The sequence below is a fragment of the Phoca vitulina genome, unplaced genomic scaffold, assembly GCF_004348235.1.
Source record: "Phoca vitulina isolate PV1807 unplaced genomic scaffold, GSC_HSeal_1.0 scaffold45, whole genome shotgun sequence".
Taxonomy (NCBI): Eukaryota; Metazoa; Chordata; class Mammalia; order Carnivora; family Phocidae; genus Phoca; species Phoca vitulina.
The window spans coordinates 10,590,173-10,607,139 of NW_022589748.1; the positions used below are offsets into that span (position 1 = coordinate 10,590,173).

General features: G+C 54.2%; 2 protein-coding genes across 4 annotated transcripts in view; both read left to right on the top strand.

The window, feature by feature from the left end:
• Nucleotides 1–1,289, top strand: part of TMEM219 (transmembrane protein 219) — a 15,721-nt gene extending 14,432 nt beyond the window's left edge. The window contains exon 5 of the mRNA XM_032430660.1: nt 1,215–1,289. The gene's annotated coding sequence lies outside the window, so the exon portion shown is untranslated. The remainder of the gene's footprint in view (nt 1–1,214) is intronic.
• The window catches only part of TAOK2 (TAO kinase 2), a 19,537-nt gene extending 2,623 nt beyond the window's left edge, over nt 1–16,914 (top strand). Inside the window, exons 2-19 of one of the 3 annotated variants that reach the window (XM_032430650.1) lie at nt 1,215–1,381; nt 1,565–1,636; nt 1,735–1,836; nt 2,332–2,377; nt 2,509–2,605; nt 2,757–2,870; nt 2,977–3,068; nt 5,535–5,628; nt 5,715–5,796; nt 6,605–6,772; nt 6,930–7,208; nt 7,372–7,533; nt 9,201–9,566; nt 9,650–9,853; nt 10,164–10,403; nt 13,536–13,748; nt 14,696–14,878; nt 14,971–16,914. In XM_032430650.1, coding sequence (XP_032286541.1) covers nt 1,250–1,381; nt 1,565–1,636; nt 1,735–1,836; nt 2,332–2,377; nt 2,509–2,605; nt 2,757–2,870; nt 2,977–3,068; nt 5,535–5,628; nt 5,715–5,796; nt 6,605–6,772; nt 6,930–7,208; nt 7,372–7,533; nt 9,201–9,566; nt 9,650–9,853; nt 10,164–10,403; nt 13,536–13,748; nt 14,696–14,878; nt 14,971–15,492 — 3,168 coding nt within the window. In that variant the 5' untranslated portion in view covers nt 1,215–1,249 and the 3' untranslated portion in view covers nt 15,493–16,914. Of the gene's footprint in view, nt 1–1,214; nt 1,382–1,564; nt 1,637–1,734; nt 1,837–2,331; nt 2,378–2,508; nt 2,606–2,756; nt 2,871–2,976; nt 3,069–5,534; nt 5,629–5,714; nt 5,797–6,604; nt 6,773–6,929; nt 7,209–7,371; nt 7,534–9,200; nt 9,567–9,649; nt 9,854–10,163; nt 12,703–13,535; nt 13,749–14,695; nt 14,879–14,970 lie in introns of those variants that run through there. The other 2 variants (XM_032430651.1, XM_032430649.1) reach the window with 2 other exon arrangements.
• Nucleotides 16,915–16,967: the final 53 nt, after the last annotated feature.

Sequence of the window (16,967 nt, forward strand, 5' to 3'; positions counted from 1 at the left end):
AAGGCTCTTTTGTGCCTGAATTCCAACAAGTGCTTAGCCAGGAGCCTGGCCTGGAATTCCCTGGGGGAAAGGGGCGGGGTCCTTGGCTTCCTTGTACTGCAGGAGCTTGCTCTGGGTTTTGGGCTGGGTGCTCTAGGAGCTCCCCCCAAAGGCTAGAGTGGTCAAGGGAGGCTTCCTGCAGGAGAGGGATGAGCTTGAGGTGAGTTGCTAAGACAGTAATAAGCACACTGGCCTGACTGGAGAGAAGATCCTGTTCTCTGACCTTGGAGAAATCCTGCTTCCTTTCTATGCCTCAGTCACCTCATCCGTGAAATGGTGATCACTATCTTGCCCTGCTTATTTCATGCCTAGCATAGGGGACCAGCTTTCAGCAAGACTTAACCTTTTCTGAGCTTGTTTCCTCATCTGCAAGATAAGGGTAATAGTAAATCCTCATAAAGTTGTGGTAAGGATTGAATGAGAGAGATGCATGTAAGGTGCTTACTTTACATGCTCAATAAATGTTATTTGTACACCACAAATGTCCTGTACCTGTGCATGATGCATATGCAGTTGGACTGGACAAGTAAGGCGGCCCAGGTCACAGAGAGGCCCCAAAAGCCAGATGCCGTTTCTATCCCTGTCCTTCCGTTCTGCATCTCCTCCCTACCACAGTGTCCCTAGCCCTTTTTGAGAGCAAGTCCTCTGGCCCTTCTGGGCCAGTACCCACTTCTAACAATGGCCGGATTTCCACTGCCTCCGGCCTGGCTGTTTCCTGCTCTCTTCCAGGGTGTGAGAGGTTGAGGGAGGAGGGGGCCTCGACGCCAAGGGGAACAGGAAGGTGCCTGGAAATATTTGGGGTATGGGACTTGTGGGACAGGACACTTGGGAATCTGGGGTTCTGGCTGGGAGGCGGGATCTTTTATTCTTGAGGGGAGAAGTAAGGGTTGTAGCAAAATGGATTTACTGAGGGCTGGGGGTGGTGAGGATGCTTAGCTCTCAGTCTTCCTAACAGTTTTAGGGACTCCAGGGACCCGGCCCCCGTGCTCTGGTTGCCAGGGCAACTTCATTTTTTTTGGAGCTTTGATGTTGTTCCTAATCTCCCCCTTGCCCTTCCTCTGCGGTGCCTCCCCCTCATCAGGGAACTAGGGGAGGAGAAGACAGAAACTTGAGAGGCCCCTTCCTCTCTCTGAGTGTCCCATCTTTGCTCTAAGGGTCTGCTCTTCATTCTCCAGGTCAGGCCCCACTCTCAGGGCCCCCAGGGGCCATCATGCCAGCTGGGGGCCGGGCCGGGAGCCTGAAGGACCCCGATGTGGCTGAGCTGTTCTTCAAGGATGACCCTGAAAAGCTCTTCTCTGATCTCCGGGAAATTGGCCATGGCAGCTTTGGAGCCGTGTACTTTGTGAGTTGGGACTTCGGAGAATGGGGTAGGGATGGGCACTGCATTCTTCTTGCTGTGGGTCCACAGCCCTCTACACTACTATACCACACCAGCCTTTCCTGCCCTCTCCTGTTGGGCCAGCAAGTCTTTCCGCTGCCCAGTTCTTACCAGGGGCCTTCACCACCTTCTGGTCTGGTCTTCTAGGCCCGAGATGTCCGGAATAGTGAGGTGGTGGCCATCAAGAAGATGTCCTACAGTGGGAAGCAGTCAAATGAGGTGGGTCAAGTTTGACAAGACTGGTGGGGGGCAGGGCAGGGGACCCAAGTCTCGATGTGTAGGATGAGTAAGCCTCTCCTCCCTTGACCTCCTCTCAGAAGTGGCAGGATATCATCAAGGAGGTGCGGTTCCTGCAGAAGCTCCGGCACCCCAATACCATTCAGTACCGGGGCTGTTACCTGAGGGAGCACACGGCTTGGGTGAGCTAGCCCCCTGACTCTGGCCTGATCTTTGCCCCCCATCCTTGTCCTGGTCCAGTCTCTTAGGTGGGCCCTGTTCCAGGTGCCATTATAGGGACCTCGGAAAGGAGGAAGTCTCCCCCAACTTCTTTAGTCCTCAGACAAACCCATGAACAGCAATGTCTGTCCAGAAGGAGAGGCTGGTTTGAAGATTGGCATAAACTGTTAGTAGTTGGAAAGGGGCACGTAGACTGGAGGAAATGGAGATAGAATGGGGCTTTGAAGGGATTCAGATGGGAGTGGTGGTATCTTGGGCTGTTTCTAGAGGAGGCCCTGGCTCTAAGGGACTCTCCCATGACCACGTCGTTTTCTCAGTTGTCTTTCCTCTCTGTCTTTACCCCCCGGGGGCAATGCCTGAGTGGAGGATAGGCAGAGAAACTCTCTGGATCTCTGTCCAAGGGAGATGGGGCAGGGGTGGCCAGATATGCTTATCTCTGACCCTTTATCTTTTCTTAGCTGGTGATGGAGTATTGCCTGGGCTCAGCTTCTGACCTTCTAGAAGGTAAGTGGCTCTGGCCGACAAGTGGGAGAAGGGAGAAGGGCAAAGAAGCTGTAGGGGAAGGGATCAGGGGAGCTTGTTCCAGCCCCACCCTTGGGCTCCCTTCAGTTCGATGTTTTTCCCTCACTCCCCAGTGCACAAGAAGCCCCTTCAGGAGGTGGAGATTGCAGCTGTGACCCACGGGGCCCTTCAGGGCCTGGCTTATCTGCACTCCCACAACATGATCCATAGGTACAAGCTGCACTGACAATGGCTGGGAGGGGGTGCACTCTACACCACTTCTCATTCAGCTGGTCTACAGCCCTCTTGGAAACTTGGTGCTAAAGCCCCTGCCCAGCCTTCCTGAGATGCATGCCTTATCCCTGTGCTTTGTCTCTGGCAGGGATGTGAAGGCTGGAAACATCTTGCTATCAGAGCCAGGCTTGGTGAAGCTGGGGGACTTTGGCTCTGCATCTATCATGGCACCCGCCAACTCCTTTGTGGGCACCCCATACTGGTGAGTGGGGGTAGTGGTGAGTGGAGAGAGTCCCCAGGATGTTGGGAGCAGGAGTTGGCAGAGTCTGGGTGAGTGATCAGCCTCTTTCTCCTGACCTTTCTCCCAGGATGGCTCCGGAGGTGATCCTGGCAATGGATGAGGGGCAGTACGATGGCAAGGTGGATGTCTGGTCCTTGGGGATAACCTGCATTGAGCTGGGTAAGGACGACATCCTCTGTTCCTTCGTCCTTTTTTCTTTCCACTCCTTTCTCTTTCTCTTACCATCCCCATACCACCTCATCCTCAGGTTTTCAAGCTCCTGTCCATTTTGACTCTACCCTTGATCCCCTATTCAGGCAGCTGTCAAATCCTGCCAGCTCTTAGACCTGAAGATTTCGGAGCATTCTTCCCTTCCTGTCCACTACTCTAGTTCTACATCTTTTTTTTTTTTTTTTTTTTTAAATTTTTTTTTAATTTTTCTCACATCGCAAGGAAGGGGGGGGGGGGAGCGGCAGGGAGAGGGAGAAGCAGGCTCCCCCCTGAGCAGGGAGCCCTATGTGGGGCTCGATCCCAGGATCCTGGGATCATGACCTGAGCCGAAGGCAGACGCTTAACCTACTGAGCCACACAGGTGCCCACGTCTTTTTTGAATGCCCACTGTGTGCCATGCTATCCTAGCAGGTTCTGGGAGTGTAGCAGTGAATGAGGTTCTTGCCTTCATGGAACTTATATTCTAGTTGGGGAAACAGGCATGTTTTCTCTCAGCGTGATAGAAGCTGAAAGGGGAAGTTACAGGAACAGTACAACCATAAAACAAGGGACTTGACCTAGTTCAGGGGCTGAGGCTTAGACAGGTTCTGTCTAAGCAGAGCCGTAAGACAAATAGTAGCTGTGAGAAGACTGTAGGGAAGAGCATTCCAGATAGGTAAGAGCAGGCATGAGTTGCTGAGACTAGCTTCAGTTGTTTGGAATATTGCAGGTAATGCCACATAAAAAGCAGTGAGAGTTAGGCTCAAGTGAGTTCATCAGGCCTTGAAGCCCTGTCAAGGTTCTCATCTCTGCCAGCTTACGCTACTGAAACAACAGTTTGTGAGGTCACGTTCGTAAAGCCTTCAACAAGGTGCCAGGCACAGCTAGTTGCCCAAGAAAAAGATGCCCTTAGCTTCTCTTATCAATGACTTCCTGCAGTGATCTTTCCTACCAATAGTCTCTTCTTCCCTCCAGTCTCTCTCATGTCAGAGAGATCCTCCCTAGCTGGGTGCTGTTGCTTCGCTCCCCTCCGCAAAGCCGTTAATGCTCCCCATTGCCTTCAAGAGTGACGCCATCCCCACCCTTCCTTCCACCAAGCTAAAGATTCCACTTCCTGAAGGTTGGCTCTCCCCTTCATGAGCTCCACGCCCTGAGTGTGCCATGAACTTTTCCACTTTCTTGCCCTGGTTTGTATTGTCTTCTGCCCAGAGTCCGAGATTTGGACATCCATCCATCCACACATCCATCTCCGCATGTCTGCATTTGTCATTTGAGGACACAGCCGGACAGGTGATGCAAATATGTGCAGAGGTATAAGAAGGTATAAGGCCAGGTATAAGAAGAATGGAGAGCTGTCCTTTTTATTCCTAGTTTTTGGTAGAGACATGAATGGAGAGAAATATTTCTCTACTATTGAAGAAACAATCAGTCCTGATTATAAATGGCAGCTGATAGTCTGTATCAGAGAAGCAATGTGGAGAAGGCCCTGGCAAACTGGAGATTGCTCTTTCTTAGCTCTAACCCATCATTATGCAGGAATGTCAGCTCCTTTTCACCAGATCTAATTTTTTAGGAGAAACTAAAAATTTAGATGATGATGATGATGATGGTTATTAAATTGTTAGGTTGGAGGCACTCCTGGGTGGCTCAGTCGTTAAGCGTCTGCCTTCGGCTCAGGTCATGATCCCAAGGTCCTGGGATCGAGCCCCGCATCGGGCTCCCCACTCAGCCAGAAGCCTGCTTCTCCCTCTCCCACTCCCCCTGCTTGTGTTCCTGCTCTCACTGTCTCTCTTTCTCTCTGTCAAAATAAATAAATAAAATCTTTTTAAAAAAATTGTTAGGTTGGAATTTAATTTAAAAATCACTGTTTAGGCCAAAAAACATAAATGACACAAAACATTTGTCTGGGCCACAAGGAGCTCCTGGCTTATAACTTCTAATCTGAGGCCTAGCTCCGATATCCCTTTTTCCAAAAGACCTGCCCTTAATCCCCTGCCTGTGTACCAGATTGAGGGCCCAGCATGCACACCCAGCTTCCCAGCCATTTTTCTGTCTCCTTCCCTGTTAGACTGGAAGTTCCTTGAGGACAGGGCCTGTCTCTTGTTTTTCCTTAACTTCCCCATAACACTCACCAAGTTTTTTGCTCTTATTTGGAACCTAATAAATGTTAGTTGGGCTGATAACTGTGTTTCCTTCTGCTTCCTTTGGTGCTTATGCACATATTGTTTTCTTTGATCCTGCTCTACCATGTGCAGGGGAGAGGGTAGGTGTTACATTTTATAGAGGGAATTAATTGAGATTATGAGAATTGGTCAGGGTCATTCAGCAAGGAAGTCAGGGAGCTGGGGTGTGGACCCAAATCTTTTGATTTCCATTCCAGCCTCCTCTGCCTACCTGCCACCTCTCACCTTCTCCCTGTTGACCCTTTCTCTGTAGCCGAACGGAAACCACCGCTGTTTAACATGAATGCGATGAGTGCCTTATACCACATTGCACAGAACGAGTCCCCTGTGCTCCAGTCAGGACACTGGTGAGGACTGGGATTCCTGGGCCCAGGGGTAAGGCTGCCTGGCTCATGCCCTTCCCACCCCTCCCTTATCCTCCCATGACTTGTAGGTCTGAGTACTTCCGGAATTTTGTTGACTCCTGTCTTCAGAAAATCCCTCAAGACAGACCAACCTCAGAGGTTCTTCTGAAGGTGAGGGCTCACTGGCCTAGCATTCTCCTAGAACTGTTGCCTGTTAGAATCACCTGAGAAACCCCTCAGGGACATTAGTGTTTCCCAATTCTTCCTCCACTAAGAGTTTCATTTATGAATTCCCGTCCCCATTCCCAGTGCCCAGTGGACTCTGTATTTTGTAAGATTTTGTCTACGAGACTGCCTTTATTTATTAAGTAATAATTTGTTTTCCCATCTTTTATTAATCAAAGATGTATATAATTGCCAGCCAGAGCTTCTGGTCTGCGTGCGATAACCAGGGTTACCACACTGATCTGATGTAATTCAAGCCAAAAGCCTGTGTAGCCTTGTCATGGGTAAATGTATGATTTCCCTTAGGTGTGTTTTGAGTTATCAAAAGTAGAGGGGCCCCCATTCCCTTCACAGATCCATGAGGGCAGGGCCTAAGGAGCCCTGGTTGGGAACTGATGTAGACAGTCTAGTTTGACCTACTTGTTTTATAATCATGGGATACCTTATGAGGTCCACAGAGGCCTCATGATGTGTCCAGGGGCACACAGCACTTTGATAGAGGACCTGGACTACAATCCAGATCTCCTGACTGTTCTTATCTGTCAGCCATGCCTGGAGGAACAGGAGCCTGTCCCGGGAGTAGTGATTGGGTGGTGAAAGTTCATGCGGGAGCAAGGGGTAGGACAAGGCTAGCATCAGTTCATGGTGGGCATGGGCCCCAGGGAAGTGTTCCAGGACAGAGGGAATGCCAAAGCTCAGGGGATATTGGGGGGCAAGGTGCTTGGCAGCAGGCTTCAGCGTTCTCTCCCCTCAGCACCGCTTTGTGCTCCGGGAGCGGCCACCCACAGTCATCATGGACCTCATCCAGAGGACTAAGGATGCTGTGCGGGAGCTGGACAACCTGCAGTACCGAAAGATGAAGAAGATTCTGTTCCAAGAGGCACCCAATGGCCCTGGTGCTGAGGCCCCAGAGGAAGAGGAGGTGACCCTGCTTACCATGCCACCCTTTTATACCACCGTGTTGTGCTTGCCTCCTAGCAGCTGCTTGGCTCACTTTCCCTCTCCCTCTTCCTACCCTCCGTCTCCCTGTGCTGCCTCCATATACACACCCCTTGTCCTTCCCCTTCCCTGCCCAAAAGCCTGCGCCCTGTCCACAGGAGGCCGAGCCCTACATGCACCGGGCTGGGACGCTGACCAGTCTAGAGAGTAGCCACTCAGTGCCCAGCATGTCCATCAGCGCCTCCAGCCAGAGCAGTTCAGTCAACAGCCTAGCAGATGCTTCAGACAATGAGGAGGAGGAGGAGGAAGAAGAAGAGGAAGAGGAGGAAGAGGAAGGGCCCGAAGCCCGAGAGATGGCCATGATGCAGGAGGGGGAGCACACAGTCACCTCCCATAGTTCCATCATCCACCGACTGCCGGTATGCAGCCCACCCTCAGCAAGCCTGACGGTGACAAGGCCAAGCCCCAGCTCTCCCCGCAAGGGTGATTGCTCCTCTAAGTCTCACTGGGTCTCCAGGGAACTCCCTTTGGGCCCAGTGACCTCTGAACCTTGGGCATCCCTGTTACCTTCCCTTCCTCTAGGGTTCTGACAACCTGTATGATGACCCCTACCAGCCAGAGATGACCCCTGGCCCTCTCCAGCAGCCGGCAGCCCCAGCTCCCACCTCTACCACCTCTTCTGCCCGCCGCCGGGCCTACTGCCGCAACCGGGACCACTTTGCCACCATTCGTACTGCCTCCCTGGTAAGTGTGGCCATTCTCCCTCAGCCTGGATGCCCCAAACTCCGTAAGTCCAGAGATGATTTTTTCCTCCTGTGGCACTGAATTAAGTCCAGATTCCACCCTCACTTTCTGTTGCTGTCTCTCGCCTTGTTTCCTCGACCTCCCCACTCTCTTCTCCTAACAGACTGTTTTGGTTACATTGCCCAATGTGGTAAACTTGCTTGGTAAACTCTTATGCCATTTTTGTGGCTAGGCTTAAGTAGCATGTCCTGGGGTGTCTTCCCAGGCTCCTGGCCAGCCAGGTGCTGTGTTACTCTTAAATGGCATTATGATAGGTGTGCTGGATTTTATGTTCCTGAAGGGCAAGGAATGGTGGCCAGTGTCTGCCTCATACCATTGATTGGCTCTTAGGCCCACACCCATGCCTGTATCTCATCCTTCCAGCTCCTCTGGAGGGAGAGGGTACAAGCCCATTTGAGAGATGAGACAGTCGTGACTCAGACATGCTGTTGTCCAAGGCACTTGCCCAAACACCTTTGGTCATTCTCAAATTTTCAAATTCAGCAGGACCTTGGTCCTCCTAAAATCAAGTCATGGTGATTTTTTTCTCAGTTCACAGGAAAGGATGGATAGACTTTTCATAAAACATAGTTTTTCTTTCATGCTTTTTTTTTAAGATTTTATTTATTTATTTGACAGAGAGAGAGACAGTGAGAGAGGGAACACAAGCAGGGGGAGTGGGAGAGGGAGAAGCAGGCTTCCCGCTGAGCAGGGAGCCCGATGCGGGGCTCGATCCCAGGACCCTGGGATCATGACCTGAGCCGAAGGCAGACACTTAACGACTGAGCCACCCAGGTGCCCCCATCCATGCTTTCAATAAACCTTTAGATTACATTCTTGCTTGGCTGTAGGCACCAACATCAAATCCCTTAGAGGCTAGTGGTCAGTCTAATATATTCTATGGCTAATGCTTGTGGTTGACTGTTGTGCTAAGACAGCTCTTCAGATCCTGTGGTGCTTAGTGCTTTGTGGTGCTGTGCAGAGAGCTCTGTGACTTCCAGGGACGTGACCACCTGGACTAGTTGGGAGTCATGCCCACTTCACAGTGGGACCTGAACTCCAAACCTCAGATGGGGACATCCAGGTCCAGTGTTCTTTATACTCCCAACATCTCATGGCCCAGCTCCCAGCTCCATACCTGGGCTGTGTGAGGAGTCCTTAGCGTTTGCTGAAATGGAAGGAAGCCAACACTTGTTAGGTCAGAGCATTTTATTAGACGCTATGACATCTCTATCAGACTTAATTTCCACAGCTTCCTACGAAAGGGTATCATTGCCCCATTTAGCTGATGAGGGAACTGAGGCTTAGTGTCGTTAATTAGCTTGAGGTCACGTGGTTAGTAAGTGACCGAGCTGGGAGTGTAGCCCAGGTATGTCTGATTTTGAATTAACTTGAATTGTTGCCACTCTTGCACTGGGCCCTGTGCGGCTCTCACCGGTCTGTGAAATAGACTGAGTGTCCCTCAGCCTGTGGAGGCAGCGGGCTCAGAGGGGCCGAGTGTGAGGAAAGCACCAAATGAGAATTAAACCCGAGTCTGAAGCGTGTGTCCTCCAAGGGGAGCACGACGATCGCATGTGGTCATGAGATGGGGCAAGGCTGAGCCCCACTTACCCTCTCGCCTGCCCCAGGTCAGCCGCCAGATCCAGGAGCACGAGCAGGACTCGGCGCTGCGGGAGCAGCTGAGTGGCTATAAGCGGATGCGACGACAGCACCAGAAGCAGCTGCTGGCCCTGGAGTCGCGGCTGCGGGGTGAGCGCGAGGAGCACAGCGCGCGGCTGCAGCGGGAGCTTGAGGCCCAGCGGGCTGGCTTTGGGGCTGAGGCAGAAAAGCTGTCCCGGCGGCACCAGGCCATCGGTGAGAAGGAGGCTCGAGCTGCCCAGGCCGAGGAGCGGAAGTTCCAGCAGCACATCCTTGGGCAGCAGAAGAAGGAGCTGGCCGCCCTGCTGGAGGCGCAGAAGAGAACCTACAAACTGCGGAAGGAGCAGCTGAAAGAGGTGGGATGGGGCCGCAGCCGCGGGCGGGGCCTGTGGTAGGCGAGGCGCCCTGACCCCCCTGCCCTCCCCCCTGCCTTGCGCAGGAGCTCCAGGAGAACCCCAGCACCCCGAAGCGGGAGAAGGCCGAGTGGCTTCTGAGGCAGAAGGAGCAGCTCCAGCAGTGCCAGGCGGAGGAGGAGGCGGGGCTCCTGCGGCGGCAGCGCCAGTACTTTGAGCTTCAGTGTCGCCAGTATAAGCGCAAGATGCTGCTGGCTCGTCACAGCCTGGACCAGGACCTGCTGCGGGAGGTAGGCCACCCCATCCCGCATTCCCTCCCGCAGCACAGGCGCCTACCCCTTCCGTCTGCCTTGCTTGGGGTCATTTTTCTCCTCTGCCCTCTTTTGTGTCATGGCTTGGCTTCTCTTCCACGCCCCTGTCTTCCTCGTGCTGTCAGACCCTGCTTGAGCTCCCTGGGCTTCTGTTCCCAGGCCGGCCAGGAGCCTGGCTCCCTTACACCCCTCAGCTCCCCGTGCTCAGCTCCCTGGGAGTCCTGGGGCTCTCTCGACACCAACAAGGCTTCCTGACCGGGCTCGGGGCCCTGCCTCCCTTCTGCCTCAGGATTTGAACAAGAAGCAGACCCAGAAGGACTTGGAGTGTGCGTTGCTGCTGCGGCAGCATGAGGCCACACGGGAGCTGGAGCTACGGCAGCTCCAGGCCGTCCAGCGCACACGGGCGGAGCTCACCCGCCTGCAGCACCAGACGGAGCTGGGCAACCAGCTGGAGTACAACAAGCGGCGTGAGCAAGAGTTGCGGCAGAAGCACGCGGCCCAGGTTCGCCAGCAGCCCAAGAGCCTCAAAGTACGTGCAGGCCAGCGTCCCCCGGGCCTCCCGCTCCCCGTTCCTGGGGCTCTGGGACCACCCAGCACAGGCACCCCTAGAGAAGAGCAGCCCTGCTCATCTGACCAGGAGGCAGTCCTGAACCAAAGAATTCTGGGAGAGGAGGAGGAAGCAGTTCCAGAGAGAAGGATTCTGGGAAAGGAAGGGGCCACCTTGGAGCCAGAGGAACAGAGGATATTGGGGGAAGAATCAGGAACCCCTAGTCCCGGTCCACAAAAACATAGGAGTTTGGTTGAGGAGGAAGTTTGGGGTCTGCCTGAGGAGGAGGTAGAAGAACTTAGAGTCCCATCCCTGGCACCCCAGGAGAGGAGCATTGTAGGCCAGGAGACAGCTGGGGAATGGAGGTTATGGGGGAAAGAGGATGGGAGCCTACTGGATGAGGAATTTGAGCTTGGCTGGATCCCAGGCCCAGCACTGACCCCAGTCCCCGAGGAGGAAGAGGAAGAGGAAGAGGGAGCTCCAATTAGGACCCCAAGGGATCCTGGAGATGGCTGTCCCTCACCAGACATCCCCCCTGAGCCCCCTCCAACACATCTGAGGCACGGCCCTGCTAGCCAGCTCCCTGGACTTCTGTCCCATGGTCTCCTGGCCGGCCTCTCCTTCGCAGTGGGGTCCTCCTCTGGCCTCCTGCCCCTCTTACTCCTGCTGCTCCTCCCACTGCTGGCGGCGCAGGGCGGGGGTGGCCTGCAGGCCTCACTGCTGGCCCTTGAGGTGGGGCTGGTGGGCCTGGGGGCCTCCTACCTACTTCTTTGTACAGCTCTGCACCTGCCCCCCAGTCTGTTCCTACTCCTGGCCCAGGGCACCGCACTGGGGGCCGTCCTGGGTCTGAGTTGGCGCCGTGGCCTTATGGGTGTCCCTCTGGGCCTTGGGGCTGCCTGGCTCCTAGCCTGGCCAGGCCTGGCTCTACCTCTGGCAGCTCTCGCAGCTGGGGGCAAATGGGTGCGGCAGCAGGGCCCCCGGATGCGCCGGGGTATCTCTCGACTCTGGTTGCGGGCTCTCCTGCGCCTATCGCCCATGGCCTTTCGTGCCCTACAGGGCTGTGGGGCTGTGGGGGACCGGGGCCTGTTTGCACTCTACCCCAAAACCAACAAGGATGGCTTCCGCAGCCGTTTGCCTGTCCCTGGGCCCCGGCGGGGTAATCCCCGCACTGCCCGACACCCGCTAGCCCTGTTGGCGAGGTTTTGGACCCTGTGCAAGGGCTGGAACTGGCGCCTGGCACGGGCCAGCCAGGGTTTAGCCTCCCATTTGCCCCCCTGGGCCATCCACACACTGGCCAGCTGGGGCCTGCTCCGGGGTGAAAGGCCCAGCCGTATCCCTCGGCTGCTGCCACGCAGCCAGCGCCGGCTAGGGCCTCCTGCCTCTCGCCAGCCAGTGCCTGGGACTCTAACTGGGCGGCGATCCCGAACCCGCCAGTCCCGGGCCCTGCCTCCCTGGAGGTAACCAACTCTGGCTCCTCCTCAGCCCGAATCTAGAGCATCGAGCACTTTATCTCCCACTACTCAGTGAGGTTTCTCCAGTCCCAATCCTCTCCTCCCTTTCACCCCTCCTTCCTTAGTATGCTTTCCCACCTCACCCCAGTCCTTTGGACCTCTAGACAGGCAGCCTCCTCCACCGTGGAGTCCAGAAGTTACACTTTGTGTTCTCCTGACACTCCTCCCCCACCCTAAATTATTGCTGTTCTCCCGCTGTGTGTGTGCTCATCCTCACCCTCATCAACTCAGGCCTGGGGCCAGGGGTGGTGGTGGGTGGGAAGTCATGTTTTTTTTTTTCTCTCTTTGATTTTGTTTTTCTGTCTCCCTTCCAACCTGTCCCCTTTCCCCCACCAAAAAAAAGAAAAAGACAAACACAAATAAAATATCTGAGCGGAACTGTACCTTTGGCCCAGGCTGCCTCTGTCTGCTTTGTCCTGCCGCCTAGCATCCCGGGTATGCCCCCAATCTGGACCCTTGGCCCCCAGTTCCATGACCTCTTCACCCCCATCTACGTTATCTTAACTCCTTTCACTCCTCAGCCTCATCCTCTCTGCCTTCATAGCTTCGTTGCACCATGACCCACCAGCTCAGAGGTCTGAGCCCCTATTGAGCTTCCACAGAACTTCTTGGTCCCATAGTTCCCCTGTTGGTGGATTCTTTCCAGAGAGTCCTTAGGTTCCAGGTCCTTTTGTCCTCATCCCCTGCCTTTTCTCCCAACCCATTCCCTATGTGGTTCCCTTCTATCTGGGAGCTGAATTTCTCTCCTGGCATTAGGCTTTACCCTAGAGGGCTTGGGGATGGGACTACAAATCCTCTACAGTAGGGGGTGGTGAGTTTTGGTGGGGGGGGGCAGGCAGAGGGGGGGGGCATGGAAATGGGATTGGTTGTGGGCTTGGAGTGGGAGCTGAGTACATAAGGGGCCGGGCTGGAATGTGGAGATCTGGTCAGGGTAGCAGCTGCTGGCCCATTGAACTTGTCAGGCCCTTTCTGGACACCTCCTTGCCCCTTCCCCTGGTGTGGCCCAAGATGGGGCTACTCCTTATCCATTTCTCAGCTCGGAGCTTATCCTCCTCCTCTCCCTCCCATCCTGAGGTGCTGAACCTGGGACTCCTTCTGTCTTTCCTTAGCTGTGTTGCTCTCTTCCATGGGTGTGTTGTGTGACTTGGTTCTCTCACTCTTTGCTCACTTGGCTTCTGTCTCTGGGTTGTATTTTCTCCCTCTTTGCATGGTCAGAGCTTCTTGTGTGCACTCAGTACCCTAAAGATTTTCAGTTCCCTGTCCATGAACTCTCCTGCTGTTTCTTGTGAATTTTCTACCCAACTCTGAACATGCTCTTGGAACCTGTCTTGTTTACTTTGTATCTCTTGCCCGTTGAGAACCTTCCTGATCTCTCTCAACACAATCCCATCTCTCTGTGTCTGTCTGTATACAGCTCCCCCCGCCCCCTCTGTCTAACATGTTTTCTGTTTCTCTCCCTCTCCCTGTCTCTGCTTCTGTCTCCTCTCTCTCTCTCTCTCTCTCTCCCTCTCTCCTCCCCCTCTCCCCTGGTTGTTTCTCCTCCTCCTCTTCTTCCTCCTCCTCTCCCTTGCCCCCATCTCCCCTTGGTCCGTCCACTGCATAGTCTAAGGAGCTGCAGATCAAGAAGCAGTTCCAGGAGACGTGTAAGATCCAGACTCGGCAGTACAAGGCCCTGCGGGCACACTTGCTGGAGACCACACCCAAAGCTCAGCACAAGAGCCTCCTTAAGCGGCTCAAAGAAGAACAGACCCGCAAGCTGGCAATCCTAGCCGAGCAGTACGACCAGTCCATCTCAGAGATGCTCAGCTCACAGGCGGTGAGGCCTGGGGTCCAGGGAGGGAGCATGGTGGAGGTTGGCCTCTGTACGCCCGGCTTAGTTATGGGGAGTGGGAATGGGGGAGTGTGGACAAAGACGGGGCTTTTGTTCTTGGGGGAAACTTGGATACTTTCCCACTGTTAGTATTCTCTGCCATGGTTTTATTGTCTCTCTCAAGTATTTTCTTAAGGTCTTGACAAAGCCAGCCTGACTACCAAGAACCACCAAGGAAAGAGTGGCTATAATTTTTTTCCTGGGCCTGAGTTAGTTTAATGTGTTAACAGGGAGCAAATTAAAATGATTGTGGCCCTTGGGCCGATTTACTCAGACTTCTGGAGGATTTTGAAGATTGCTGTTCTCTAAGATCACACAACACTGGAATGGGCCAGTTAAAAACTACATACAGTGTAAAACATCAAAGTGCCCCTATTCATTGCCATTCTCTCATCCAATCCCACCTCTCAGAGGTAACTGTTAATAATTGTATTTTAGGTTTTTTCCCTATGCATATTTGGAAAATTACATACAATTTTAAACGGAAACGGGATCGGATTGTACATACTGTTCTCTTCTTTTTCCACCTAATTCTTGGACATCTTTCCATGTCAGTACACCTGTCTCATTTTTGAAACAGCATAGAATTTTCCATGGTATGGATGTACCATAATTTCTTTAACCCATCCCTTATTGGTGGACATTTAGGTTGTTTCCAGTATTTTGCTATTACAACGCTTCGGTGAACATCTCCGAGCACATGTGCAAGTATACCTGGGGGATAAATTCCTGGAAGTGTAATTGCTGTGTCACAGGGTATGACGACCTTTCATTCTGATAGATGTTGAGACTGGCTGCTGCTTGAAACCTTAGGGCCCAGGCCTACCTGGGGCAGGGGAGGATTGTGGGGGTGGGGGAGGAGGCCCCTAAAATGAGTTCTTCCCGTTTGCCAGCTGCGGCTTGATGAGACCCAGGAGGCAGAATTCCAGGCCCTTCGGCAGCAGCTTCAACAGGAGCTGGAGCTGCTCAATGCCTACCAGAGCAAGATCAAGATCCGCACAGAGAGTCAGCATGAGCGGGAGCTGCGGGAGCTGGAGCAGAGGGTGGCTCTGAGGCGGGCACTGCTGGAGCAGCGGGTAAGGGGACTCTGACACCAGGATGCATTGGGGAGGGCAGGCTCCCCATTTCCTGCCCCTGGACCTGCTAACCTCTCTTCTGGGTGTCCCAGGTGGAAGAGGAGCTGCTGGCCTTGCAGACAGGGCGCTCCGAGCGAATCCGGAGTTTGCTCGAGCGGCAGGCCCGTGAGATCGAGGCTTTCGATGCTGAGAGCATGAGGCTGGGCTTCTCCAGTATGGCTCTGGGGGGCATCCCAGCCGAGGCTGCTGCCCAGGGCTATCCTGCTCCACCCCCTGCCCCTGCCTGGCCCTCGCGTCCTGTTCCCCGATCGGGGGCACATTGGAGCCATGGTCCTCCTCCACCGGGCATGCCCCCCCCAGCCTGGCGTCAGCCCTCTCTGCTGGCTCCTCCAGGTCCCCCAAACTGGCTGGGACCCCCCACACAGAGTGGGACACCCCGTGGTGGAGCCCTGTTGCTGCTAAGAAACAGCCCTCAGCCCCTGCGGCGGGCAGCCTCGGGGGGCAGTGGCAGTGACAACGTGGGCCCCCCTGCCGCTGCAGTGCCTGGGCCTCTGAGCCGTAGCACCAGTGTCGCTTCCCACATCCTCAATGGCTCCTCCCACTTCTATTCCTGAAGTGCAGGGGTGGATGAGCAGATGAATGGGACAGGGGCAGGGGTGGGTGGAGCCTGATCCTGGAGGGCTGTAAGCTTGAGGCCCACCCAAGGGTGGGGGACAGGATGTTGGCTCCAGCTCCCCTCAGACCTCCTCATCTCATGAGCTTCTTGGGCTGGCCAGTGGCCCAGGGCCAGCTTGGGCATCGGTGCCTCAAGGCTGACCAGGAGCCCCTGCCTCCCCACCATGGTGCCAGGGTCTCTCTCCATCACAGCCTCGGGAAAGGAGGGAGATGTGCGTGTCAAATATTCATCTGGTCCCCTGGGGGAGGGGAAGGGTGGGTCTAGATATATTATATTCAGAGAACTATACTACCCCGTGTAATGGGGCTGTGGACTGGGGATGCCAGGCCCCCCAGACCTGGGGTGTGGCAGAGCAGGTCTGGGGTGGGGAGAACAGAAGGAAAAGGCCTTCCTAAGAAAGAAGGATCAGGATGGGGTCTTGGGGTCAGGTTGCCTGGTCTCTCCATATTCCCCCCCTCCACCATTGCTGTCTGACGTCCTGTGCCGTCTTGTCCTTTATCTTTTTTTTTTTTTTTTTTTTTTTAATTGAGATCAGAGCTGGGGCAGGGGAACAAGGGAAGGACCTTCGAAGGGGCTGCTCCCAGGCCTGGGGGCAGTCATGGGAGCCCCTCCCAGCTATGGGGTTGGCACAGAGCCCCACAGCAAGCTTTTAATAAACTGTTGGTTATTCTAACAGACCCCAGGACTCACCCTTTCTGTCCAAGGTGTGTATTAAGGACTGTTTGGCCGGAGGTGATAGTGTGACTTGTATTTAAAAAGGGAATTTATTGGGCTGTGTTAACTAAAAATTTCAGTGATTTTAATGACTTTGGGCATGGCTAGATCCAGAACTTTAAAGGAATTCATCAGTCTTTTGGCCTCTACTCCCTTTGCTTTGGGCTTCAAAGATTTTCAGAAGGTTCACTTCACACACCGGCTCCTGGCAGCTCCAAGCCTACATCTTAGCAGCAATCTCAACAGCGAGTATGCCAGCAAAGTCCTAGTGACGTCATTGGCTCAGTCTGTAGCCAGAGGCCTGAGGTACTCGGATTGGTCAGGTCTATGCCCCGTACCCACCCCTTCAAGGCGAAAAGAATTGGCCCAGGGACTAAGTGGCTGTTTCCAGAAGGGGAGAAGGAAGACGTAAACACCAGCTGTCCCCAAGTCAATTCATTATGTTTCTCACATTTTTCTTAAAGCCAGTTATTCAGACCCTCCTCCCAGCTAGGCATGTAACACAGCTTAAAAGCAGGATGGTGAGGGCCCTGCTGGTCGGGCTGGAGGAAGCGGGGTAGGAGCCCCACTCTTTTCTGATAGAGGCCAGTGGCAGACTGGATGGTAGGGTCTGGAGGCTGGGACTTCATTTGGAGAACCTGGGGGAAATAAAAGGGAACCAGACTGGGTGGGGACAGTGGACACTCCTCATCTTCCTGG